The sequence below is a fragment of the Alexandromys fortis genome, unplaced genomic scaffold (genome assembly GCF_014885135.2).
Source record: "Alexandromys fortis isolate MF-2015 unplaced genomic scaffold, M_Fortis_MF-2015_v1.1 scaffold_88, whole genome shotgun sequence".
NCBI classification, from domain to species: Eukaryota; Metazoa; Chordata; class Mammalia; order Rodentia; family Cricetidae; genus Alexandromys; species Alexandromys fortis.
The window spans coordinates 7,617,216-7,642,955 of NW_026067961.1; the positions used below are offsets into that span (position 1 = coordinate 7,617,216).

General features: G+C 51.2%; 1 protein-coding gene across 14 annotated transcripts in view; it reads right to left on the minus strand.

The window, feature by feature from the left end:
• Positions 1-475: 475 nt before the first annotated feature.
• Dhrs3 (dehydrogenase/reductase 3) overlaps positions 476-25,740 on the minus strand; it is a 39,766-nt gene continuing 14,501 nt past the window's right edge. For 4 of the 14 annotated variants that reach the window (XM_050153183.1, XM_050153182.1, XM_050153180.1 and 1 more), the window contains exons 2-7: positions 13,980-14,123; positions 13,273-13,449; positions 12,709-12,947; positions 11,141-11,266; positions 941-1,198; positions 635-849 (exon numbers count right to left, since the gene is read on the minus strand). In XM_050153183.1, coding sequence (XP_050009140.1) covers positions 798-849; positions 941-1,198; positions 11,141-11,266; positions 12,709-12,947; positions 13,273-13,449; positions 13,980-14,063 — 936 coding nt within the window. In that variant the 5' untranslated portion in view covers positions 14,064-14,123 and the 3' untranslated portion in view covers positions 635-797. Of the gene's footprint in view, positions 553-634; positions 850-940; positions 1,199-7,976; positions 8,492-11,140; positions 11,267-12,708; positions 12,948-13,272; positions 13,548-13,979; positions 14,124-25,740 lie in introns of those variants that run through there. The other 10 variants (XM_050153172.1, XM_050153171.1, XM_050153177.1 and 7 more) reach the window with 9 other exon arrangements.

Here is a 25,740-nt window from a genome sequence, read left to right on the forward strand (position 1 = left end):
CACAGGCCCTCGGCCACTCCTGACTTTACACGGTGCTCAGTCCTTAGGTACTAGCTTTGTCACTGGCCGCTGAGGTGGGCAGGAGAGAGGGACAGGGATAAATAAGGTGGGCGAGGGGAGAGCAAGAGGGGGGGGGGAGAGAGAGAGAGAGAGAGAGAGAGAGAGAAAGTACACTTTACACCTTCCCATAGTGGACCAGCAGGGCTGAGGCTAGCACACTCTAATCATAGAAAGTCCCAGAAGTCCGTTGGAAGTCCTCCTGCTTACCCTCTTTTTTACAGTTGGGCCAAGAGTCGGTTCAGATTCTGGCAGTGAAGGCAATGACATGGTTGAGATACGGCAGGAGGTGTCCGGTTGGGCCAGATAAAGAAAACTGTTGGTGAGTAACGGCAAGTACCGATCTTTACACAAATGGCTTCTTCACAAAGACAAAAGGCCGGGGATCAAAAGCAGGAGTTTATAAGCAGACTCTGGGGTTCAAATGCCAACTCTAGCACCGCTTAGAGACTCCTTTCCCTGCTAAGTTGGTAACTCCAGGTCTCGTTACTGTTACTACAAAGTAAATAAGATACAAATAAGTAAATAAGATATAAAGTAATAATATACACATTTATTAATGGATCTTTACTAGTGCAGAGACTGATAGTTCGTTACTTGTATTTCTCTTGATTTTTCCCCTCAGTAACTGTGGATGGGAAGGGCCATGGGCTTCATCTCCAGATGAGGCTTAGGAAGGAAGGTGAAGCGCCAGGTCCCACTGAACCAAGACGTAGAGTCTCAGTCAGGTATGGACAGCTTCAAACTCCAGACTTGCCCTCGCCTTGCCTCCTTCCCAGGCTCTCAGCTGATCTGGACAGACAGAAAGCCAAGCTGGTTTCTCTCCCTTAGGCATCTCACACAGAGCAGACAGCAAGAAGGATGGGCTGGGCTAGACCCTCACCTGCCCACCCCCAGCACAAAGCCCAGGCACTTGGACTCCAGCGTGGCACTTGGGATGCGTAAACTCACATCACACTCTCTCCAGGCTGGAGCAGCTTGCCAGCCCAGAGCCAGGTTCTCCCGCCTGCCTCTCCTAGTCTGGAGTTTTGCCCAGACCCGGTCACCTTCCCAGGCAGGATCCAATTCCATCCCAGCAGCAGCCTGGGATTGAGCACAGCGTGTGTCTTCTTCAACTGCTGGTTTTCTTTGTCTTGGGAGCCTTGAAAAATGAAAGGAATGATAAGGATTTTGGGGGGGGGGGGAAGAAAATTCTGCAGATTCTGGTAACTCACCAGGAGAGAGGCATGGAGGTCTGAGTAGAGACCTTTTGGAGGTTTAGGGATCCAAGCCCTGGAGCAGGGAGAGGCTCACGCTCCTGGATCTGCTGGCCTCCTGGTGGACAGGCCACTAAAACTTCCTGGACCTCAGTTTCCACAGCTGTGTGCAGGAACTAACTGATGCTGACTCCTTGTCCTATTTTATTTTAGTTTTTTTTTATTTTGAGAAAGACCAGCTCTGGTTGTCCCAGGACTCACTGTCTATACAGATCAGGCTGGCCTCGAATTTACAGAGATCTGCCCGCTTCAGCCTCCTGAGAGCTGGGATTAAGGGTGTGGGCCACACACCCAGCAGCTGTGGGTTTTTGAAACTTCAAAGGCTACTCTCAGCGTCATTCCCCTGCCCCAGCAAGGACACCCCATAGTCCTTGTCTAACAGTTCCACTAACTGGGGACCAAGCATTCAAACAGGAGTCTAGGGCAGCCATTGTCTTTCAAGCCACCACACCCCATAGCCCTGGGGTGTTGCTAAGGAGAAACAAGCGACCTGAAGATCAAATGTTCCTAAAAGGGGGACTCAGCTCTTTAGAAGACATTCCACAATGTCCAGGGGTCTGTTTTTGATCGCCAGCTAGTGGGTGAAGACAGGGGTACTGTCAGGTGCCCCATAGAGCCCAGGACAGCACTGCCTATCCACAGTGACCCCGTCCACAATGGCAGGAACACTGGGCTGAAGTCTTGACCATTTAGCAGTACACTGTGGCTTTTCTTGCTTAGGAGCTACACCTGGACATAGAAGGGAAAGGAATCGGAGAATAGGGTATACTAGGAGGAAGGTCAGCTTCCATCCCAGCAGACAGTCAGGTTGTGCCAGACGCTCTACCCTCATGGAGTGTCTGGTCTTAAGGAAGCAAATGCAGCAAGCAGATGTTGTTCTCAGACGTCTATTAACTGTGATGGACAGATAAACTGTAGTCAAGTCAGAGAATGGAAGAATTGTTTGGCCGTCCAAAGGAAGTGGCCTTGTTTGACATTTTCCTTTCCCACTTGTATCTGTATGTACGTATTTGTATTGCTTTCTTTTTCCTGCCTTGTTAACGGGCTGAGAACTTTTAAGTCTTATACTGAGTAGGAGTGGAAAGAGGACGTCTTGTCTTGCTCCTAATTTTGGTGAATGCTCTCAGTTCTCCTCCACTTAATATAATGTTAACTAGAGGTTTGTTGTGTATAGAATTTATACCGAATGGTTCTCAGGTTGTCCCTAGTCTCTTTTGACTTTTATGGTGAAGGGATATCAAGTTTTATCAGAACTTTTCAGCATTTCTTGAGAATGTTGTATGAGTTTCATCTTGATTCTGTCTACATACTGGTTTTTCTTTTTGAGAAAGAGATTTTATTTTTTTAATTATGTAAATATGTGTATGTATGCTTGTGGGTTTGTGCATGTAAGCCCAGGCGCCCACGAAGACCAGCCCTGAAAAATACATTACACACCATTGGACCACACAGTTTAATGAGTTTTACTCATTTTTCAAAAAGATTTATCTATCTATTTATTTATTTATTATGCATATAGTAGCCTGTCAGCATGTATGACTACACGCCAGAAGAAGGCACCAGATCTCATTATAGGTGGTTGTGAGCCACTATGTTGTCGTTGGGGATTGAACTCAGGACCTTTAAGAGCAGCAGTGTGCTCTTAACCACTGAACCATCATCTCAACAGCTGACGAGTTTGACTCTTATTTCAATAAAGTTACGTGGTGTGCACTGGCTAGACAGCCTCCTGGGTCAGAACAAGAAACAAGTGCAGTGTGATGGATCTTCTTGGTTGTCAACTTGGTTACATCTGGAATTAACTAAAACCCAGGTGGTTGGAAACACCTGTAGGGATTCTTTTTCTTAATTAGATCATTTGAAGTGGAAAGACTCATTTTAATCCAGATCTTTTTGAGGAGGGAAGATCCCCTCTAATCTGGGCCACACCTTCTGTTGGCAGCCTGTATAAAGGACATGGAAGAAGGAATCTCACTAGCAAGTCCATTCCTTTATTGGCATTAGAGCCTACTTCCTCAGGATTCTGGTGAATACTGAAGACCACCTGAGACATTTGCTCTCACGGACTGAACATCTGGATTCTTGGATCTTTTGTTGGTTGACAGCCACTGTTGGACCAGCTTGACCACAGCCTGTAAGTCATTCTGATAAATCTCAAAAATCCATATTTTATATATCTATAATATATGGCATGTGTGATTTATATATCTATGGTATATGATATATATGATTTATATATACATATAGATATGTATGATATGAATATATATATTCATTCTCTCAGTTCTGTTCCTCTAGAGAATTCTGACTAATGCAGAGAGTTTTTGCTGCCAGTTACTTTGGTATGATTGCTCCGTGTGGGCCCTGCGGCTCAGTCTTTCTGTTCACCCTGGGCATTCCCCATTTGGAGAGCAGCATCCCGGAGAGGCGACAGATGCCATTCCCAACTGTGCCTTCAGAGGGGACATTGCTGTTTCTTCTCTTCCCAAGCCATGGGGGCTGTGAGTGTCAAAGGGTTCTCAGAGACAAGGATGGCAGGTTAGCGTCCCCCAGGCACTGAAGGACTGCAACCCTGCTTTCTAGGAAGAATCTTCCATCCTGCTGGGGACTCCACATCTGCCCTCCCTTGAGGCCTCGCCTCACTCCTGCACCATTGCCCGTGATGGGGTCTTCTGAGTATCACACCACAGCCAGCCATGCCTCGAGGGACGTCACCACCACAGGCCAGGCAAAGGCAGTGAGTGATCCAGGGATCTTGAGGGGCGGGACATCAGGTCATGTCTGGGGTGAGAAAAAGCCTGTCACTCGCTGCTTTAACTTCACTGTGCCTTTTTAAGCTCAGCCCACACTGGATAGCCAAACATCCCAGAGAAAGAAGGGCAGGAGAGATGGTTTTACAGAGGAGGTGATTGGACCCCAAGGGTATGAATTGCTTCCTGTAATAGTGAATGGCAACTGTTACCAAGACAGAACCTAGAATGACCTGGGAGGAAGGCCCCTCAGCTTACCTGTGGGAAACTGTTTCATGTGGAAAGAGACATCCTAACTGTGGGAAGGACCACCTCCTAGGTTGGAGATCCTGGTCTGTTTGGAGACCAAGGGCGAGCTGAGCCCTAGCATCCTTGCATTCACGGTTCCTACTGCAGATCTTGTATCCATGTCTCCGGCTACAGACATAAGATGCCCAGCTACTTTATGCTCGGGATTCCTCAACTTCCCCAGCATGATGGACTGCCCCTTAGACCATGAGCCCGAGCAAACCCTTTCTTCCTTAAGTGCTTCTGTCGGAGTGTTTTATTAGGGCAACGGGACAGGAGACTCAGACAGCCTCCCCTCCCGCCAGATCCCAGGGCCTTCCACTTCCTGTAGAGCCTTCTGGCTTCATGGTTGGCCCCAGAAGGCTGGGAAAGTTGGGGTGTGCAGCTGAGCCATGGCTCTGCTTGGAGGGCTGTGGTTGAAGACCTCAAGGACTGAGCTGGAGCTTTGAACAGATGAGGCAGAGCGGCCCTCAGGAATGTGAAGAGCTTAATCCCACTCTCTACAGCCCTCCATATAGGTACAGGTGGAGTCGGGAGTGTCTCTTGGGAAAACATTCCACGCCGATCCATTTATTGTGTGTGCACATACGTGTATGCGTGCATAGGATCCATGTGGAGGTCAGAGGCTACTCCAAGAGGATTGGTTCTCTCCTTCTACTCTGTGGCTCTCAGGGATCCAGTTAAGGTCATCAGGCTTGACAGTAAAGTGCCCTCCCTTATCACTGAGCCATCTCTCTGGCCCCTAATCAATGTATTTTTTTTATTGTGGTTTTGATACAGGGCCTCCTGCATCCCAGGCTGCCTTCAAACTCTTTATGTAGCTGAGGACAGCCTTGAACTTTTGATTCTCTTGCCCCCATCTCTCAAGTGCTAGAAATAAAAGCACATACCGAGCCTGGTTTTTGCGGTACTGGGTATCAAGCCCAGGGCTGGACAAGGCTCCAACTGAACCGCACTCCAAGACCCAGGGAATGTTTGGGAACTGAGTATGAAGTGTCTGGGAGTGGTTCCAGCCCTGCCTTCTGCGTCAGCAGATAGTTCTCGCCTTTTGGCTTTGCCTAAAGCGAGCGGTGTGTGTAGAGAAGTCCTCTGGGCTCTTAGTTCTGTCCCAAATCCTGAGAAACGGAAAGATGCTCTTCAGGGGAGAGGGCGTCCCACATGGGCTTCCTCCTTCCTTTCCCAGCCCCTCCCCACAGAGCTGTTCTTTGAGAACCTCAGCTTCTGTGCTTTTGTGGCCAGGGTTCTTTTTGTCTGCCTGTCTTCCTTCGGATAGGAACGTCGCAAAGGTGAACACTGCCTCCCTTGGGATGGGGCTCACAGGTAGGAGGGCAGGGGCCTAGCAGTGCCTCTTGGAGTCAGCTCTGGATCTTTAGACATCAGCTTGTTCCTGGGAGAGTTGGTTTCTCCAAGTATTCGGTCCCCGGGAGCTAGTGGTATCCACAGGACTGAATTCCTGACCACTGGCCCAGCCAGACAGCCTGCTCCCTGGAACAGGGCCAGTCAGGGCTGAGGCCTGATGCCTCCCTGGGCTTGGCACCCACCCCTGATCTGCTTCTCTTTGGGGCTGGGGAGGAACCTACAGCCTGGCAACTGGGTCATTTCCCAGGACCCAAGGCTTCTTTGCAAGGTTGGCACAGCCTGTTGTGTCCCTCGGGGGGTTGGCACTTGTCATTCTCCTTCACTTGGACAAGCAAAGGGACAGAATTAGCTCTCCACTCTCACTCTTGAAGCTCTCCAGGCAGTCAAACCATTCCAGTGAGGGACCAGAGAGGGTTCCTGGGAATACGCCCAAGGCCTTTTCCCCGGTTCCTCTGGGAAACAATCCAAAAAAAAAAAAAAAAGACCCAAAACGGGGTGTTGGTGTGTGTTGTGGGGGGCACAGACTTCATCCTACTACCAAAAGAAACCATTTGCATTCTGGGAAACTCAGAGATCCCCGTGTAACCAAGGTAATGACCATTCTTGGTGGGGTCTCCTCGGGATCCTTACTGAATTTCTAATTTAAAGGCCAATGGAAATCCCAATGATCAAAGCATCTCTGAAAGGTTGGCCTGAAGGCAGGCCACGAGCACAGAAACACACCAGCTGCTCAGAAATGGTCAGGAAACTTGGGGGCTCAGCAAGCCGGACCCCACCTTGCCCCATCCACTTCTCCCTGTCCACTAAGATGGATCTCCCTCAGCCTCTCTCCTGGAAGAGCCAGCCACAGGCACCTGCCTTGGGATATCATCCAGACACCACAGGGGCTGAGGAGGGTAGTGACATTCCATACTTTGGAGACACCTATCCTCAGGGACCAAAAGGAAGCTGATGGATGGTCCTGACTTGACTCCTTGTTGCTTGTTACTGTCTGGTGCCATGGGAACCCAGGAGCCAGAGCTGTGTTCAAATTCTGGACCTGGCCAAGCAACATCCTGATCTGAACTCAACTTCTCATCTGTGGAACAAACTTCCAAATTCTCTCTTTGGAAGGGTGCTTGGGAAGAGAACCAGGCATCCGCCTCTGTAGCGATTGCTCAGCCCCAGCAAGGGGCCCTAGGCTGCTACATCCTTGAGTTGAAGTCTTCTTCCATGGTTTGGCAGACCAAGTGATCATCCTATTAGCTTCCCAGGATCTTAGGCAGGCATGGTCACATGACCGGAGCTGGCCAATGAAATGGGACATGACATACACTACTTCCAGGCAGAACTTGAAGAGGACATGATGGTGGGCCAATGTACATCTATTCCCAGGGACAACTCATCTCCGGTAGTGGCTGCCCAGAGTGAAGACGGTTTCATGAATAAATTGAGTTGCAGGGCAGATACCTTCCCTGTTGGAAACGGTGGTGATCTGGTGGTCATCGCTGGCTGACACCCACCACCAAGTGGTTGGATTGTTCAAAGTGGTTGCTTTGAGCTATGTTTTGTTTTGTTTCTGTATTTTGTCTTCAGTAGCCGCAGGGAGAGCTGGTAACCGACACAGCAAACGCCATGTTTTAGGCTGGCAGTGCCCTGCAGCGTTCCATGCACACCAGACACCTGGTGTTTCTCCTGCACATCAGCCTGTTGCCATGCGGGTCATCCCATCCTTGTGAGTGTGAGGGTCCAGCCCGGGTCCTTAGGTCTATGTGGCCTTTGGGAAGCTTTCAAGGACGCTCCCCACTAATCAGAGGCCTGGGACCTTCTCCTTTTGTGTGGGGACCACCCCTGCCTGCTCCCTGCCACTCACCTGTAAAAGCTGTATAGATGGATGCTATTCCTAATCTTCCTGTCTGGGGACCACCCCTGCCAAAATGATGAGGTGCATCTTCTGCTGGTATCATCTCGGCTTCTTCATGCGGGGTAGACAGCAGGTGCTCAGCGAAGGGTGACTTTACTTTTAAGTTGATGGCCAGCGGGGTCAAGGAAGGACAGACAGTACTATCTGTGGTGAGTTCTTCTGTGGATTAGTTCTCAGGGATCCTACCACGGAAGCCATGTGTCTGGAAGGGCTTCCCCACCCTCTCTCCTTGGACTGGGCTGCAGACCCTCTCCTGCTCTCTGTAGACCCTGAGGTGAGCCCTTCCTTCTCAAAGGATGGGGCTTTATGGTTGGGACAGGTTCCTTCCCAGCTGCCTCCCGCCCAAGGACGTGAACGAAGGGAAGCTGCGCAAGCCACCTCTTTATTTGCGTTACTGCCATTTAACCAGTTTGCATGAGCTGAGGGTGACAGGGTTCGGAGGGGAAGGCAGAGTGTCTGGGGACAGACTCTCCTGGAAATCGTCGATGCACGCTGCTCAGGCGGATTAGACTGGAGAAGCAATTTAACAATAAACCTACAGAGTGAGGAAGGTACAAAACTGTCAGGTGGCTGCTGAACGGCGTCTTGCCTCCCCATGGGGGTCAGAGTTACACACATCAGTCCTGCACGAAGGTCCTGGAGTTGACCCGGGAGCCGCAGAATCTTCTTTGCTGGGGACAGGAACAGCCCTGCTCACCCAGCAGACGCGCCGACGCACAGGCACCCGGGTGTGTGCCCGGGTACTGTGGCTCCCCTCAGGCTCCATGGCTCCTCAGGTGTGTCTGAGGAGCCTCTATGTCCTCCCCTTAAAGGTGTTCATACAGGTATACGTCCCTGAGAACCTGTGGATCTCCTCCAGTGCAGCCTGTGGGAGTATGCTGAGGGGAGAAGGGAAGCCGGTTAGAGGGTGGGCAGCAGTGACAGGGGTCAACGGTGGCAATGTCATATCGGGTAGTAGACAATGGTTTTAGGGCCTCTGCCACCCACACACCAGCTCCCCTTCCAAAGACAGCCCCTGAACTCTGAGAATCAGCACTCTGAGCAGGTGAAGGGCCAAGCAGAGGAACAACAGAGGGAGCGTGTTCTCAGCGACGGGTGCACTTTCCATGTGTTCTGGACTTTCCAAGATGCAAGCTGAAACTTGACTGTCTCTGTGGTGAGACAGAGGTGGCTACGTCATGAGGGGATCCACCCAGTCTTGGATTAATGGACAGTCTGAGTGACTCTATTATAGAAACAAGCTCTCAGGGCGTACTTGCTCTGTCCTGTATGGACCAACTCTCCATCACGTCACAGGCAGCAGGAAGGCCCCTGCCAGATGCCATGCCATGCTCTTGGGTGTCTCAGTCTCCAGAACCCCAAGATGTATGCACTTCTGTGGGTTTTGTTTTTCAGTCTTGTTCTACTTTGAATTGCGCATTTTGTGCTTATTTGTGCACTTGAATGCAGTTGCTCACTGAGACCAGAAGAGGGCATTAGATCCCCTGAAACTGGAGTTAACAGGAGGTTGTAAGCTGCCTGAAGTGGGTGCTGGGAACTGAACTCTGGTTTTCAGCAAGAACAAGGGTTTTTAACTGCGGGTCACCTCACCAGCCCTCCTTTTAAAAAGAATCAATCTGTGTGTGTGTGTGTGTGTGTGTGTGTGTGTGTGTATACAGTCACCTGCCTGCAGTGCAGTAAACATATGAAGGGCAGACATCAGTGTTAGGGAACCCAGTTCAGATTCTCAAGCTTACACAGCCAGCACTTCACCGTCTGAAGGCATCCCCCCCCCCCCCCAGCTTGGTGCCTACTCCTCTAGAGGATCCCTCTGGCAGCAAGAGAGCATCCTGGACTGAAGGTCAGGGTATGCTGGGACAGTGTGACCGCTCCAAGTGCCCGCTCCCCTGCTCTCCACGCCTCACCCCTGCTTGCACAGAGGCCAGCAGAGTGGCAGACGAAGGGTCGGTTGCCACTGTTCCCTTAGTCACACAGCCAAGGGTGTGGCCTCCCTGAGTGGATGTTTGATGATAACAACAGGGTGAGCCTGGAACCAGGGGCTGAACTTCCTGACAAGCAAAAGCCACCATCGTGGCGGGAGGGACAAAGCTCTCCCTGTGCAGAGAGCACACTGAGCCACAGGCACTAACTAGCCCCTTCAGCATGGGACCCAACGTAAGGTCTTGCTGCACCAAGTCTGGACAGTGTGAGGCAAACTCCGTGCTGGGAAAATTCTAGAGGAGACGACATCTCCATTAGGAAGCCCACCTCCCAAAGATGGTCTTTCCTGGTAAACCCCACCTCACTAGAGCTGCGACACTTGTCCAAACACTGAGCCTTCGACATAAAAATCCTGTTGTCTTTAGACTCAGCTACCTGGGAGCTGGGGCTATGCCCGCAGAGAAGTGGTTCTTAAAAATGTGGTCCAGGAACTCTTGGGGGTGCCTGAGATCTCTCTAGGATACTTAGAGTAATACCACAGTATGATCTGTTTTTCTCTTCTTCCTTCTTTCCATTTCCTTCCTTCCTTCTCTTTCCTTTCCCTTCCTTTCTCCCTCTTCCCTCCCTCCCTTCTTCCTCTCTTTCTCGGCAGGGTCTTTAAAGAATATCACCCAGGCTAGCCTCAAACTGACTGTGTAGCTGAGGGTAACCTCACACTTCTGATCCTCCTGCCTCTGCTAGGCAGGCTCTCTACCTACAGAGCCGCACCCCCAGCCCATCGCTGGCCGTTTTTCCTTCTATTTCCTCTGCACGTGCAGTGGGGTTTCTCAGGGGTTTTGCTACAGGGGACTATCCCAACTGACAGAAATCCGGAGGTAAGAACCTAGTTGTTTCAGATTAAACCAGATAATGGCGAGATCTACAAGAACACAGCCCGCATCTCTCCCGATGACTTGTCTGTGGTGTTTTAGAAAGCATAATTGCGGTCACAAAAAAATATATTTGGGAGTTGAGGCTAGATGGGGATACCCAGTGAGATCCTGTCTAAAGAGATTAAAATGGCAAGAAAACAAACAAAGCAGCTATGATAACTTAATAGTTCTGTTCCTGCTCTTTACAACTGAAAAATATTGTAAACAGAAGCCACTGTGTAAAACTTGCCCCTCAGTTTTAATTTCTAACGCAGTAAGTAGTGGTAGACAAAACTCACATAGACAAGAGCTGTTTGAATCCCGCAATAATTTAAACCAGGCACAGTAGTGCACACTTATAATCCCAACCCTGGAGAGACAGGAGAATTGCAAGTTCAAGGCCAGCCTAGGCTTTATAGTGTGTTCCAGGTAAGTCTGAGCTACAGTGGGTTCTCCCTCAAAAACAAATTTAAAAAGTGAAAAAATAAAAACAAACCTCATAGAGAGCCTTAGACCAACAAGTCTGCCTTACTGCTCAGCTCAGTCAGAGGTGCTACTCCTTGCACCCTGCCCTCGGCAGACAGGACTTTAATTCACTTTCTCCGGCCTGTTGCCTTTTCTCCACTAGGGCCCACTGGCATAAAGGAAAAAGCTGGGCCTCGACCTGTTGAAGAACTCTCTCTCCCCACCCCATACCTTTTCAAGATAATGAGGATATTCATGGTCCACGGGAGCAAGAGAAGGGCCTGGTTTTGCTGCACAGCTTCGACCGTCCTCCGGGCTACTGTCTCTGGCTTCAGCGGCGGGAAGAGGTTGGGAAACCTGAAGGCGGGAAAAACACTGGTTTCTCCAGGAGAAGTTGGCCTTTCGGCTGGGCACCTTGGTGAATGGCTGGTGTGTCTGAGGGCATCACTTGGGCTCTTCTGTGTGAGGGACTGGAGGCTGTGGGATTCTCTCCCAGTCCTGGTCCCTCCTGCCCCACCATGTGAGTGGAGTTTGCCCACTAGCAGGGGGCATCTCTAACAGAGCCAGGGAATCAGAGTCTACAGTTTACAGCATGGGCCAGCCCTCAGTCTTTTTTACTGGGCCATCTTTCCTCATCAGCCCCCAGAGATCACTCAGCCTCCCATATTGCTGGGGGGCCTCTGATCTTACCTCCTTAACCACAACCACATCTAGAATGGCCTTGCTCATCAGGTTGTTCCCTGTCAAGGGCCTGTCTCCTCCATCAGGTTATATGCTTCCTGAGGGGGGAGGCCCTGTGAATCTCACTGCCTGTTGCATCATCCTCGGTATCTAGCAGGACCTGGTACACAGTAGGTGCCTAATAAATACTTGTCATTTTGCCCCACTCCCCTGTTGGGCCTTTCTGCCTGGGAGGTCCTCAGCCTGCTGGTTCACTAGCCTGTCAGTCAAATACAGAATGATTTTCCATGGGACTTCCAGATGAACAGGCGTCAAACAACAGGGGTTTCCCATGCCTGTCCAGAAGCATGTGACCCCAGAGCTATGCACCCATTTTGTTCCCCAAGTGTCGGGCCCAATATTCTCTCCAACTTATGGATAAAGAAACAGCGGAGCAGGAGGCAAACGGGTGAGCCCCTAGCACCGCTCCAGCAGCTGTTTCTGGCTCTTCTTACCTCCTCAGTCTGAAGGTACAGGGCATGGGCTGCTGGCCCTGACCTCTGTCCCTCAGGGGGCTATGATTCACTCTGGTGCCAGTAAGATTAAGGGTGGTGAGCCATCATCATCACACCAAGCCTAAGCAAGGGGCAGCCTTGGGGCTCACAGACTGCTGTGCCTTTCCTGTACTGCCTCAGTCACGTGACAAGTGCAGCTTGGGTCTGTTCACGCATGAGTGTCATGTGTGTGCAGGTAGGTAACACGTATGTGTGTGGAGGGCAGAGGTCAGGAGTCTTTTCTTTAGGAGTCATGCACTTTGGCGTCTCTCATTGACCGGGACTGACTGGCCAATGAGCCCCTGGGATTTGCCGGCCTGTGCATTGCTGGGAAGACAAGTGCCTGCTACCTTGGCCTGGATTTTTTATAAACTTGGGTTCTAAAAATCAAATTTTGCTGACTAGGTTTTCTTCCCAGACCAAGATAGTGAGGACCCTCAGATAGGAAACTTGTGGCTTAGAAGGGCTGGCCTTGGGTTTTTCAGAGAGAAGCGTGCTGAGGTCAAGGGATTCTGGCGCCCTTTCTGTGAAGGTTGCTGGCGGGGTTGGCTCAGGAGAGGTGGCTGGTCTCACCAGCGCACTGACCTGACTCGCATGCCCTGGAACATCTCGGTGCTGGTGTGAAAGGGCAGCACGGTGGTGGCGCTGACACCGGGACAGTCCAGCAGCCCCAGGGTCAGGCTCTCCATGAAGGCGAAGGCCGATGCCTTCGATGTGCAGTAGTCGATGGCGCCGGGGATGGCCGACAGTGCAAGCACGGAGTTGAGGCACACGATATGGCCGTTCTGCAGCTCCAGCATACGTGGCAAGAAGGCCTTGGTGGTCTGAGGGTGAGGAACGGGGGGGGGGGGTCAGTGTGGAGCAGCGCAGCTTCTGCCAAACCCTGCACCTCTGCACTGGGGCAAACAGCCCACTCTAGATGCATAGCTACCCTAGCGACTTAGCTCTCCAGTACGGAGGAGCGGCTGAGGCAGCCAGTCAGAAGTTCCCGCGTCTCCCTGCCAGTCAGTCATTCCATGCATCTAGCCACTTTGCCATCGCACGTCCCTGCCGGCATGAGCCCTGGTGCCACTGAACTTCTCTCTCCCCTCCTCCAGCTCAGGTTTCCTGCCATACCTACGGCTGGCACTGGGCCAGGAAAACCCTTACCCAGAACTGGCCCAGGGTGTTGACGTGCTGGGACTTGAGGAGGGCATCGTCATCACTGTCCATCAAGCTCTTCCCGTGGACCACAGCGGCATTGTTCACCAGGATGGTGATGTCACCCACCTGCGGGCAAGAGGGGGCTGTGGAGCCGTGAGGGCAGCCAGTCCCTGTGGGCTGTACCTGCAGGGGCACAGACCGGGCTCCGCAACCACCAGCCACATGGCTTTTCTGAGCATCAGTCTTGTTTATAAATGGCGCTGGGGCCATACCAGCTGTGTCTGAGGATTAGAAATAATTTATGGTACATACTATACCCGGAATGCAGCGTATTTATAATAAATGAGGTTATGGTCACATAAAAATGGTTAATGTTACCATGAGTGGGATAAGTAACAGAATGAATTTTTTTTTCCCTCTTTTGGCACTCACTGATCTACCCAGCCCAAATGTCTTGGATTAGGGAAAGGATTTTCCCAGAAGGCAATGGGACATTTGTCTTAGAGAGAAACTCATAAGGTCTAAATGTCCAAAGGACCACAGAGATATACTCATATTGTATTATCAACCCCAGTCCCTGCCCAAGTAACTTGGACGAGCTTCATGGAGAGCCCCCAAAAGTCCCCTGCACAAAGCCAGTCTGCCACAGCCACACTCCCTCTCAGGACGCATGAATTCAGTATGCTGGGGCCAGACATGCCCAGGCTACTGACCTTCTCTCTGACAGCTTTGGCCATCTGGTACACCTCTTCCCGGTTGCCCACATCACAGATGAAGTAGTGGCACTCGGTGCCCATCTGCCGAATCTCCTCTGTGGTCTCTTTCAGGCATTTCTCAGTCCGGCCCCAGAGAATAATCTGGAAGAAAAGAATTCTGGCATGGAATAGGTGGCTCTGAAACAGACTGTATCGATATAATGACTGATATCAGGAATTCAGGATTTCAGTAGTCTTTAAAATGCTGGCTTCCTGGATTCCATCCCAAAAGTACCCAAAGAAAATTATTAACTATTAATTATGATTGTGTGTGTGTGTGTAGTGTACCACAGTGCATGTCTGGGCACGCGTGGAGGTTAGAGGACAACTTTTAAGAGTTGATTTTCTCCTTCTGCTGTGGGTTTGCGGATGAAACTTAGGTTGTCAGGTTTGTATTTATCTGATAGCTGTCTTAGGGTTTCTATTGCTGTAATGAAACATTGTGACCAAAAGCAACTTAAAGGGTTTATTCAGGTAACTAACAGTCAGTCATTGAGGGAAGTCAGGACAGGAACTCACGCAGGGCAGGAACCCGGAGGTAGGAGCAGAGACCATGGAGGAGTGCTGCTTACTGACCTGCTCTCGTGTGTGCTCAGCCTTCTTTCTTATAGAACCCAGAACCAGCAGCCCAGGGGTGGCATAACCCACAACGGACTGGGCCCACCCCTCTCAATCACTAATTAAGAAAATGTCCTATAGGTTTGCCTACAGACAGATCTTATAAAGGCGTTTTCTCAACTGCAGTTCCTTCCCTCAAATGACGCTAGCCTGCGTCACGTTGACATAAAATTAGCTAGCACAGTGGCCAACAAGGAGTTTTTTCTTTTAATTTTATTTTATGTGTGTGTGTCTGTCTGCACACGTGGGTGCCTGTGTGTGGGTATATGCACACGAACGCAGGATACAACAGAGACCAGAAGAAGGCATCAGATCCCCTGGAGCTAGTGTTACAGATTGCCCAGTATGAGTACTAGGAACAGAACTCAGGTCCCCTGGAAGAGCAGCAAGTGCTCTTAACCATTGGGCCATCTTGGGGCCCCAACAAGATTTTAAAAGGGACACCACCTACGCTTAAGTGAGCCAGCTGTTTCTGAGCACACGTATGGCCTATCAGCTAGTATGTTAAGTTTGTACCTTTCTGATCCATTCCTCCCAGCAGGACACTTCCTGCCAACCCAGGTCTGGCCTTTTCCTTGATTCTTAGAAGGTACAGAAAAGCTTTCTATACACTATTCTAGAATGTTTTCTGTTAGGGATCAGCTGGTCTCGCCAATTATGTTTAGAGCTGGGATTATTCCCACCAGCCACTAGGAAGGATGGGGCCACATTCTCCTTTTACAGGGCCCTGGATGGCTTCCAGCTCCCTGCGCTCACACTGGGAAGGAAGGATGCAAGGAAGGACAGGAGAGAAACAGAAAGACTCCTGCTAAGAAGCAAGGGCTTCCTTACCCAGCAGGGAATGAGTATAGGAGTGACCCAGTGACCTTGACAGGACCTGTAAGTGGGTGCTTAGAGGGGTTGGGCAGGTGTATGGCTGGTTCATAGGATGCTGGGAATTGACATTTGGCTAGTCCTCATCCTTGACCTGAAGGAGAATAATATCTCCCCACACAAAGGAGCCCAGGTTTGGGTGTCTGAGGAGTTAGCTGCCCTGAGACGTAGCTTTATGGTAGAGAGGCAGAACTAGGCAACCACGGCATCCAGGAAAATCAGCATAATAGAAGCTAGGCTCCAGCAAGGGTCTGTGTTTTTTTCTTTTTAAAAGATATTTTTTTTTTTTTTTTTTTTTTTAGAGACAGGGTTTCTCTGTAGCTTTGGTGCCTGTCCTGGAACTAGCTTTGTAGACCAGGCTGGTCTAGAACTCACAGAGATCCGCCTGCCTCTGCCTCCCGAGTGCTGGGATTAAAGGCGTGCGCCACCATCGCCCGGCTAAAAGATTTTTTTAAAAAGTTTATTTTGTGTATGCATGTGTGCCTGATGGATGTATGTGCACGGCATGTGAGCCAGTGCCTGTGCAGGCCAGAAGAACATGTAATCCCATGGAACTTGTTACAGGTGATGGTGAGGCTCCACATGGGTGCTAGGAACTGAACCTGGGTCCTCTGCAAGAGCAGCACTCTTAACTGCTGAGTCATCTCTTTAGCCATAGCTCTGTTGCTTTTCTCTTTAAAATCATCAATGAGGGGCTTGATGTCACTAGGAGCCCCCGGGGCTTTCCTAGCACAAATAGGTGTGCAGAGGGTCCCATCTAAAGGAGCCTAGGTGACCCATGCTCTTGCTGGTTCTTTGATGTCTGGAGATGGTCAGGGTTCTAAAGCAATGCTTTGCTCAGAATGTCTGCAACCAGGAACCAGGGAGAGCAGCCCTGTCAACTGGGCTGGAAGATGGCCCCGAAGTGTGGGGGGCAGGTAACAGTGGGCAGGCAGGCGGGATGAAGGGATGAAGGCCTGTATGTACTGTCTCCTGTGAGCAGGCAAAGACTACAGTCAGGACTCTGGTCCTCTTGAGGTCAACCCTGTATACTGGCAGAGTGGTTCTACCCCTCTCCCTGGTACAATGGCTAAGTGTCTCTGTGGAATTGGGCATCTCCAGGGCCCAATTCTGTCTATTTATTTTAAGATCTCAGTGCCTACCAAATCACGTGTTGTCTGTTGGATGAATGAATACATGTTAAGGGCCAAAGTTGGGAGAGTCTGGATGGGTATTAAACTACCTCTCAAGACTGAAAGATGACCCATTCTCTGTGGCTGAGCTCATTGCAGCCCCAGAATCTTCCATATATGAGTCTGTGTGGACCAGTGGGGCCTGGGGTTTCCTAGAGCACTCAACCCCTGAAGGCTGAGCTGAGGGCAGGCCTGTTGGGGCTGGAGCATGCAGACAAGGAGCTAGCCATGGTGCTGGGCAAAGGTGTGCCGCCGTGGGCAGGTGCATCTCCCTGGGCAAATTTCTGTGTCCCGTGTTTGTGTGTCTGTGCCTGTGAGTGCTAGTGCCTCCGAGCCCATCTGAGTGTGCACTTGCGTGTCTGTAAGTGTAAGTATGCATTTGTGTGTCTGGAATGTTTGTGTATCTACAAGTTCATATCTGTGGATGTCTGTGTTTGTGAGCATGCTCTATGTGCATGGACCTGTGAACATGCGTCTATGACTATGAGCCTGCGTCTATGAAGAGGTGTCTGTGAGCCTTGCGTCTGAATATAGGTATTTTTCTGCGAATGTATGCAATCCACGTGCATGTGTCACCAGGTCCTCTCGTGGATGCATATAGGGCACCCTGAGACCACCTGTCCTTCTGAGTCAGCCTGCATCTCTGCGGTGATGGTGGCTCCAATGCGGTCTGTGTGGACCAGAGAGAGGGCCTGAAGGCACAGGACTGTCTGGTGAAGCTGCTCTAGTGACAGGCTCCTTCTGGAGCCCTGCCTGGCTCTCGGGGAATCTGTGTCCCTGAAGGGCGTGATGCATGCAGAAAGTCTGCTCAAGGCTCTGCCACAGTCCCCCGGGGCCAGCCTGGGCTACACAGTAGCACCCTGTCTCAAAGCAAGACAGGTAACAATAAGAACAGGAGCGGAACAAAAGGCATGGCACAAACTTCCCCACCGTAACTCAGCGTTGGTAACCCCTGCCTAGCCTCAGCCCTATCAACACCTCTCCTGGGCCTCCACTCATGATAAAAGTGCTATTTGTCGTCTCTCTCCACCATTTTTCTTTAAAACATCAAGGCTCTTTGCAAACCCCTATTCATCCCACAGAGTGGCCCCTTCAATTCCAAAGCTTCTTTGGCTGTTCCTTCTACCCTTCCTACAACACTGGCCAATCGCTAGTATTAACAGAGCCCTTGCCACGGGCCAGGCCCTGTGCCAGGTAGACAGATATGCCCTCTTTCAGCCTCACACCTTGTGGGTGGGTATGTTACTCCCCCCACTATGTGAGTCTCAAACGGAATAAAGTGACTAGCTTAGGGTCGTGCCTCTCCTGTCCTCACAGTTGTGACTCAGAACCCATGCTCCTCCCCGCTAAGGCTAGCCCTTGTTTTGGGCTTCCACTGGCAGACAGAGGAACGTTCCGACCATTTGGAAGCCCTTTGCCTTGGCTCAGTGTCCCTCAGGGACTCTTCATCATCTTGTGAGTCCGGCACCGGCCAGGCTCAGCTGACCCAGTCACATGGCACCGGTCCATCTAGAAAGGTCTGCTGATCCTAGGACACTGGTATCTCTACTATTCAGCCTTGCCTTTCCTCTCTGGGAGGACAGCCTAGAGACTGGCTATGTGTGTGGTGGGAGTGTGGGGGGTGGGGCATCCCACCAGTGACCGGAGCAGGTAGTCTCAGGTCCAAGTCCTTGGGCAGGGAGTTGGGCCCTGCGGCTTAAGGTCAGACTGGCAATGTTGACCTTGCAGACAGAAGGAAAATGCCCAGGGAGACTCCAAGCATGGTGGGCAGAGTGGCAGACTGGGTGAGGGAGGTTTGGAGTAGGGTGTGGCTTGCCGCCACTCCCAGCATAGCAGACAGGGCATAGGAAGATGCTTATTAAGAACCATGCTAATGACTGGGTAAGAGGGAGCATGGGAGTTTCAGTCTATTGTACAGTTAGAGTTAGGGTGGTACTGAACAGAAGGAGATGGGTGCATCCCTGGGGGAGGGACTGTGGTGTCTGAGACATGGACACAGTACTTTGTTTATTTTTTTGTGGTACCAAGAACTGAACTCTAGACTTTGTACATGCTAGGTAAGCAGCATCTTCTACCGGTGAGCTATGATCCTCCATGACCTTTCTCCCTTTAAAAACATTTTATTCTGAGACAGGGTCAAACGTTGGCCAGGCTGGCCTTGAGTTGTCTCTGTAGCCCAGGCAGGCCTTGAACACAAGACTCTTCTACATCGGCCTTCCAGGTAGCTTGTGTTACAGGCTTGGGAACAGAGCACACACTCAAAGCTAAAGATGTCAGGCATGGTGGTACATATCTGTAAAATGAGCAACGGGAGGCTGAGGCAGAAGGATCAAGAGATCATGGGCTGCCTGTTTCAAAAACACCTTTTACAATCCTGTGTATTTTCTTTTTTTTAGATCGGGTCTCACATAGCTAAAGCCGTCCTTGAACTCTCTAGGTGGCTAAAAATAACCTTGAACTTCAGATCTTCCTGTCTCTACCTTCAAAGTTCCAAGAGTACAGGTGTATATCACCACATCTGGCTACCTACTTTGTTGAGCAGTGCTTCATGTAACCCACCCAGGTCTAACATCAAATATGGAGCTGAGGATGACCTTGAACTTCTGGTCCTTCTGCTTGGATTTATGCCAGGATTCCAGGCATGTTATCAGCATGCTGGTTTAATGCAGTACTTGGGAATGAACTCAGGGCTTCATGCATGCTAGGTAAGCACTCAGCCAACTGAGCTATATCCTCAACTTTGAGGTATTTCTAAAGAGAGAAAACCCTATCTCTTAAATACAGTGGACCCTGGCTCTGGAGTTCCTCTGATTGTGAGCTCGGCAACCCTAGGAAGCCCCATGAGTTGAAGTTTGAGTGCTGCTTTAGGGAAGCTCATTTTGGACCAGCTGGGATTATTATCAACAACACAACAGTAGCAGGGCCCTCTTTTTGGAGATTTGCTAGGCCCACAAAACTGGAGATGTTGATGATTCTGGTGGCCCAAAGTTTTGCTTCCCTTAGACATGGCCTTGCCTGGGTCAGAACTCCAGAACTTAAGTGCTCTCTGTCTCATCTTTTCCCTGACTTGAAAGACATCCTTCAGCTACAACCAGGCAGGCAGGCAGAGACCAGGGTCTAAATTGCCCATCTACAGGACCTTGGTGGGTAGATTTCCCTAGGAGGCTAGGTTTTTAAGTTGGACTCTGGAAGTTCCTGGGAGTTCTAGGGAGGAGCCCCTGGGTCTGTTGAGAAGGAGGAGGCTTGGAAGACATGTTCTAGGGCCCTCTCTCTGCCTGTCCCAGGTATCCACAGGAGTATCACTTTAATTCAGCATCTGGAACTGTTGTCTCTACAAAGACTGATTCAAACCCTAACAGGCGTGAAGCTCTAGCCCCCAGCTGGCTCTGTTAGGAGGTCCTTTTCCTAGCGACAAGCCCTAGGTGGTTGTCCCATGACTCTTCTATTGCCAGTGCTGTCCTGTCACCCTGTTTACAGGAAAGAGGGCTCCCTTCTTTCCAAATGACAGCCATTCAAAGTGATGATCATGTACCTGTTGGGTTGCCAACCCCCTGAGTCATTCCCCAAGGCTACATGCTCCAGTCCACACTCAACAGGGGACAGACTGGGAGGGAGGTTCAGTTACTGCAACACTGTGACCAGGGAAGGCAAGATACAGAGCCTCAGATGGTCTTCTCAGCACCACCATTGACAGCTCTGGGTTTTGCAGGGTGTGTGTGTGTGTGTGTGTGTGTGTGTGTGTGTGTGTGTGTGGTGCGTGTGCATGCGTGCACTTGTGTGGAGGTCAGAGAGTGATGCTGGGCATCTTCCTCCATCGCCCTCCACCCTGAGACAAAAGGCTCTCACAGAACCTACAGCTCAGGGTTACAGACTTGTGATGCTGGTCCCAGCTTTTTACATGGGTGCCAGGGATCTGAACTCAGATCCTTATGGGAATACAGTCAGCACTTTGCTGACGGAGCCATTTCCTAGGTGGTAGGATCTCTTATGAGAAGTGGCATCTGTTTCTGTTGCTATGTTACTGACGATAATATTGGTATTTATTTGACAATACAAATGGCCTCAGGTTTATTACAGGACTCCCATGGCTGACCCAGTTACTGAGGTGACAAAGCGCACCCACAAGTCCCTGACTACAACCTGGAGACCAGGAGCCCTAACACGTGTCCTGTGGCTCTGATAACTCTAGGAAAGGGTCCACAGACATTGCTACATTAGGAACCTGAGGCACAGAGGAGAAGGATCACACAATTTACTCATAGGCTACCTGATTCTCAAACCTGTGTCCTTGGCCACTGACTGCCTTAGGGAACAAAGGGATCCTGTGTTCACCGAACAGCTATCACTAAGCAACGTGTCCGGGTATTACAGCACCCACGTGCCTGTCTGGATGGCCTCCCTGGGAAGGAGGGGCAGCACAGACCTGTATGTGTGTGGCTCCTGTTCCTGCTGGTCAGGTCATTACTGCATGGGCCAGAGTGACAATCCTCACCTGCTGTAAAGATGCCAGGTCCTGCAGGCTGGACCAGAGGGCCAGAAAGTCAGGTGATCCTATTGGTGGCAGCATTGGCAAAGCAGGTAGGAGGAGGGGTGGACCCTGCTAGGGTCATCTGTGATCCTCACGCAAGTGGGAGGGAGACCACAGCTATTGTTTCTTGGGTTCTTGCCTTGTGCATGGCCCTATCTTAGGGAGCTTAGATTATATCCTCACAAGAGACCAGGATGAGCGGGAGGATATGTGACCTCCTGGAGTCATGTCCAAGTCCTGACAGCCAAAGCTCACAATTGTGACTTTATTTGCAGATACAACCCAGTCAAGACCCCCAAGGAGAGACTGTCATGGATTAGGGTGGGTCCTAAGTCCTCACTGGAGATGAAAGGGTTGAACAGAGGAATCTGTTGGGGGAGTGGGGCCCAGAACTGTGACAGAATATATCTGTAATTTTTGCCTGTCTTATTTATTTTCCCTTGAGACAAGGTCTCACTCTGTAGCTCAGGCTGGCCCTAAACTTGGCAATCAACCTGCCTCAGCATGTGTCACCACACCAGGCTAAGACCTGTGGTTATAAGTTTCTTAGCTTGTGGTCACTTCTTGTGGCCGTCATAGGTGGGTCCTGTTATCCCCACTCAACAGATGAGCCCCAGAGACCCTGCGTGACATTGAGGCCAGAAACTCATGGAGTCAGTGGGTTCGGTCACCAGACCAGTCCACCACAATGCTGTTTGCAGATGCCTCCTTTATTCTCCCCAAAGATGCCTCATAGTCCCATATAGGTTCCTATCTCTAACTCTGCACCCAGCCCATCCAAGTTCTTGTCATCCACGCTCTGAATCCAGCCACTCCAGGCCTAGCTTTTCTCTCTCCTCAAGACGACTTGGCCCCAACTGATCTGCTCCCACTTACCCCCTGCTTCAATTAAGATGCAACACAGCAGCCAGAGATCCTTCTAGAACTTCAGCAGGACTTTGTTACTGAATTCCCCCCATTCAGTAAAATTCAGCAGTGGCCATGTTTGCTCTTTGCCAGCCCTCTCAGGACAATATTAGCTTCCATTTGAATAATCATTCCTCCCCCACCTCAATGTGGCTTTTTTGTGTGCTGTCCTCGAAGGCATCCTATTTCCCCATGGTTACTCCAGTGCATACCCAAGAAGCCTACAGGCAGTCAGTACCAATTGATTGACACTTGCCCCAAGCCCCCATTTCTGCCTTATTTGCAATCTCTTGTCTTCTCTCTGAGACAGACGCTCTAAGCTCTCTATGATGGATCTCTCTTGAGACCCTAAAACTGCTGCCTGCCAAGAGGCAGTGTTGAGCTTTGCTCGAAACCAAGTGAGACCTGACTGGGGTCTCCCTACCTCCATCCCCAATCCCCGGTGTCATTCTTACATGGGTTCTGAGTCAGCTGCTCTCTCCAGCTAGAAGAACAAGGGCCCTTACTTCTTTCTGTAAATATCAGTTACGACCACAGACAGCAAAGGGCAAGAGACGGGCTACAGTTTCTGGCAGGAGTCCTATGACCTCTGTCCCAGTTCCTCCAGTTGGACCCTGTGGAACAGAAGGCCAATGTGTCCTAACATGCTTGCCAGGTAAGAATGAAGACCAGATTTTGGATTCCCAGAGCCACACGGTGGATCCTCTGTTATCCCAGCACAGGAGGCAGAGACTGAGTCTTGCCTAGCTCAGCAAGACTAGTCCAAACAGCAAACCCAGGGTTCAGGGAGAGACCCTGCTTCAGTCCATAAGCTGGAGAGTGATTGAGGAAGACACTCAACCTCACACGCACATACAGGCACATGTTCACACGTCTGAACATACCAACACAGATGTGTGCTTACCACACTACAACCCTCTCAAAACAAAACAAAAGCACCATATGACCAGGCAAAACAGGGGCGGCTGAAAGTGTCCCAAGAGGAACACGAGCTTCTCAGGACAGAGAAAGACGGTGGGCAGAAAGTGGTACTGGAGGGGGCAGGTTGCTGGGATACCTGAGGATGTGAAGGAGGGAACCATGCAGATGTCCAGAGGAAAGAGGCAGACAGAGCAGCTAATGCATGCACAGGCCCCGAGCGGGAAGGGGCTCAGTGTGATGCTGGTATGGTGATGACCAGTGTGTCGCAGCCCAATGGCAGATACCAGCCACACTGGGCACTGAATTCTACTTTGAGTGGAGTTTGGTGGCGGTCGTACTATGAGCAGGGACATGACAGCCTCTGGTTTGGATGTTGGAACGAGTTTGGAGTCCCAGAAGAGGAATTTAGGATCCAGGTAGGGTGGGACTAGTCATAGGGTACACTCAGGTGACTGGGTGCTTGGGAAGAGGGGATGGAGGAGAGGAATCTAGGAGGCTTGCAGGGCTTTCAGAGGAGGGGGCATCGGGCTTGCAAAGGGCTGAGAAGGTACAAAAAAAAATCTGCCGCCCACCAGGGAAAATGGGCTTTGCTAAGTCTGGGTATCTGGGAAAAGAAAGATCTTGACCAAGTCCCTGGGCTACCTCAGTTTCTGAGGGCACAGTCCTGGTGAAGCAGAGGGGAGGCGGATGCCAGGCCAGCTACCCATTTAGGTTGTAAACACAGTTTCAAGTGACGGCATGGCCCTTGTCCCTGGTGCCTGACAATGATCACGCAGCTGCCCTGGCTCTGTATGTTCCGCGTAGATGGAGCAAGGCCGGCCAGCAGGCTCACATGACAGAGGCAGTGGCCAGGCACAGCGCTCAGATCACTGGTCTGGCAGGAGGCTCCAGGAAGTCTTTCTGTAAGTGGGGGTGGGGTAAGGTGTGTGTGTGTGTGTGTGCGTGTGTGTGTGTGTGTGTGTGTGTGTGTGTTGGTGAAGGAGGGACAGATGCAGGGGGGCTGGACTGCAGTGCATAGGGACTGGTTGGTGGGGGAGGAGTTAGGGTCCCAGGCTGGATGGGTGGAGGGGAGACAGGGATGCAATGGGTTAGGCCTAGGGTTGGAGTTCAAAGTGTAGATAGAGGTGAGGTGGGGGGATTCTGGCTGAAGATAGGGGTAGGAGTGAGGAGCAGGGGGCTGGTGTTGGGATCCTGGGAGCACGTGGGAACAGAGTAAGGGGTGAATAGGGGGCTGGGATTAGGATCCCGGGTGCAAGTAGGGGTGGGGTGGTAAAGGATTAAAGGGGTTAGAGGGGTCCTGAGTGGAGATTATGGAGGGGTAGGAGGGGAGTAGGGGACTGGAATGGGGTCTCAAGAGCAGACAGGAAGGAGGGGAGACAGGAAAGGGGGTGCTGGGCTTAGATAGCAAGGGGTTAGAGATAAAAAAGGAGTACAGCTCTTTGGCCACTATGACCTCAGGTTCTTCCCCCAGTAAACAAATGCACTGATGTCACGGGTGCTGCTGACTGGCAGCCGAACCCAGAGCTGCATGTGGGCTGCCAGGTAGCCATGCAGCCTGTTAGAGACAAGCAGGCTCACTCCAGCCACAGGTTCACTCCTTTCTCTACAGTAAGGGCAGCCCAGCTGCGCATACCGACAGACAGGATGCTGCAAAAGTCACCAGACATTGCAACACGCAGCCAGTCTGCTGGCCGCTGGGTGAACCATGCGCCACCCACCCACCTCAGCCGCAGGCACCCGGCCAGCTGGAGGGCTTGCCTCCTATGGAGCATCCCCGGGACTGGCAGCTTTCACCATCTGGAGTCAGCTTCCTCTGCAGGGGAATCCCGGACCCGCACCTCCCTCAAGGGACCTCCAAACTCAGGGGGCAGGGCCTTAGGTCTGCTCTGGTCTTCGTCCAGTGAATTGGGAAGTGTCTACTGTGGCTCTTGGTGTCTGCGGTGGCTCTGGACTTCACAAAAACTCACGGAGACAGACGTAATAGTCTCTAGGTATAACGGAATGCCAAACAGAATGGTGCCTACTGTCCCCGGTCAGTTGGCTTAGTCCAGAGGGTTTCCCGGGCTGCAGTTCCTTGGCCATGCTGCCTTTTGGGCGGGGAGCTGTCTGGTCAGGGTCCCCAGGAATCTAGTCAGGAGCAGATTTGCTATGTGAGTGGATGAGTCACTTAGGGTCCCTGGGCCCCACTACTTCCAGCTGGCTTTCTTGGACCAGGGAAGGTCAAAAGTGCAAGAAAATGCTTTCTGGATCAGGATGGCTGTGAGCAGTCAGAGATGTTGGCCTGCCTGGGGACACCCTGGAGCCACAGAGAGCCCAGGGGATGTGTTGTCTCTGATAGCCTTCAAACTTGGCTTCCAGTTTATAAGGAGGAGCTGGGGCTTTGGCCCCTTAGAGGCAAGCAGTTCTCTGGGCCCCAGAAACCCCTACACTGACTCCCTTAGCGGGTCATGGGACTCACACCTACCCTGCTTGGTGGAGGGCAGAAAGCCTTGAAGTGGCTCCAGATCCCTGGCGGTGAGGGTGGGAGGTGGGGCAGAGGTTGACACTGGAATGTGCCCTGTGGCTCTCTATTTTTTTTTTTTTTTTGAGACAAAGTCTTGTCACTGAACATGGATGTCACAGTTCTGGCTCAGCTGGCTGGCCACCAGGATCTGAGATCCACCTGTCTCTTCTCTCTGGTACTCGGGGGGGGGGGGGGGGG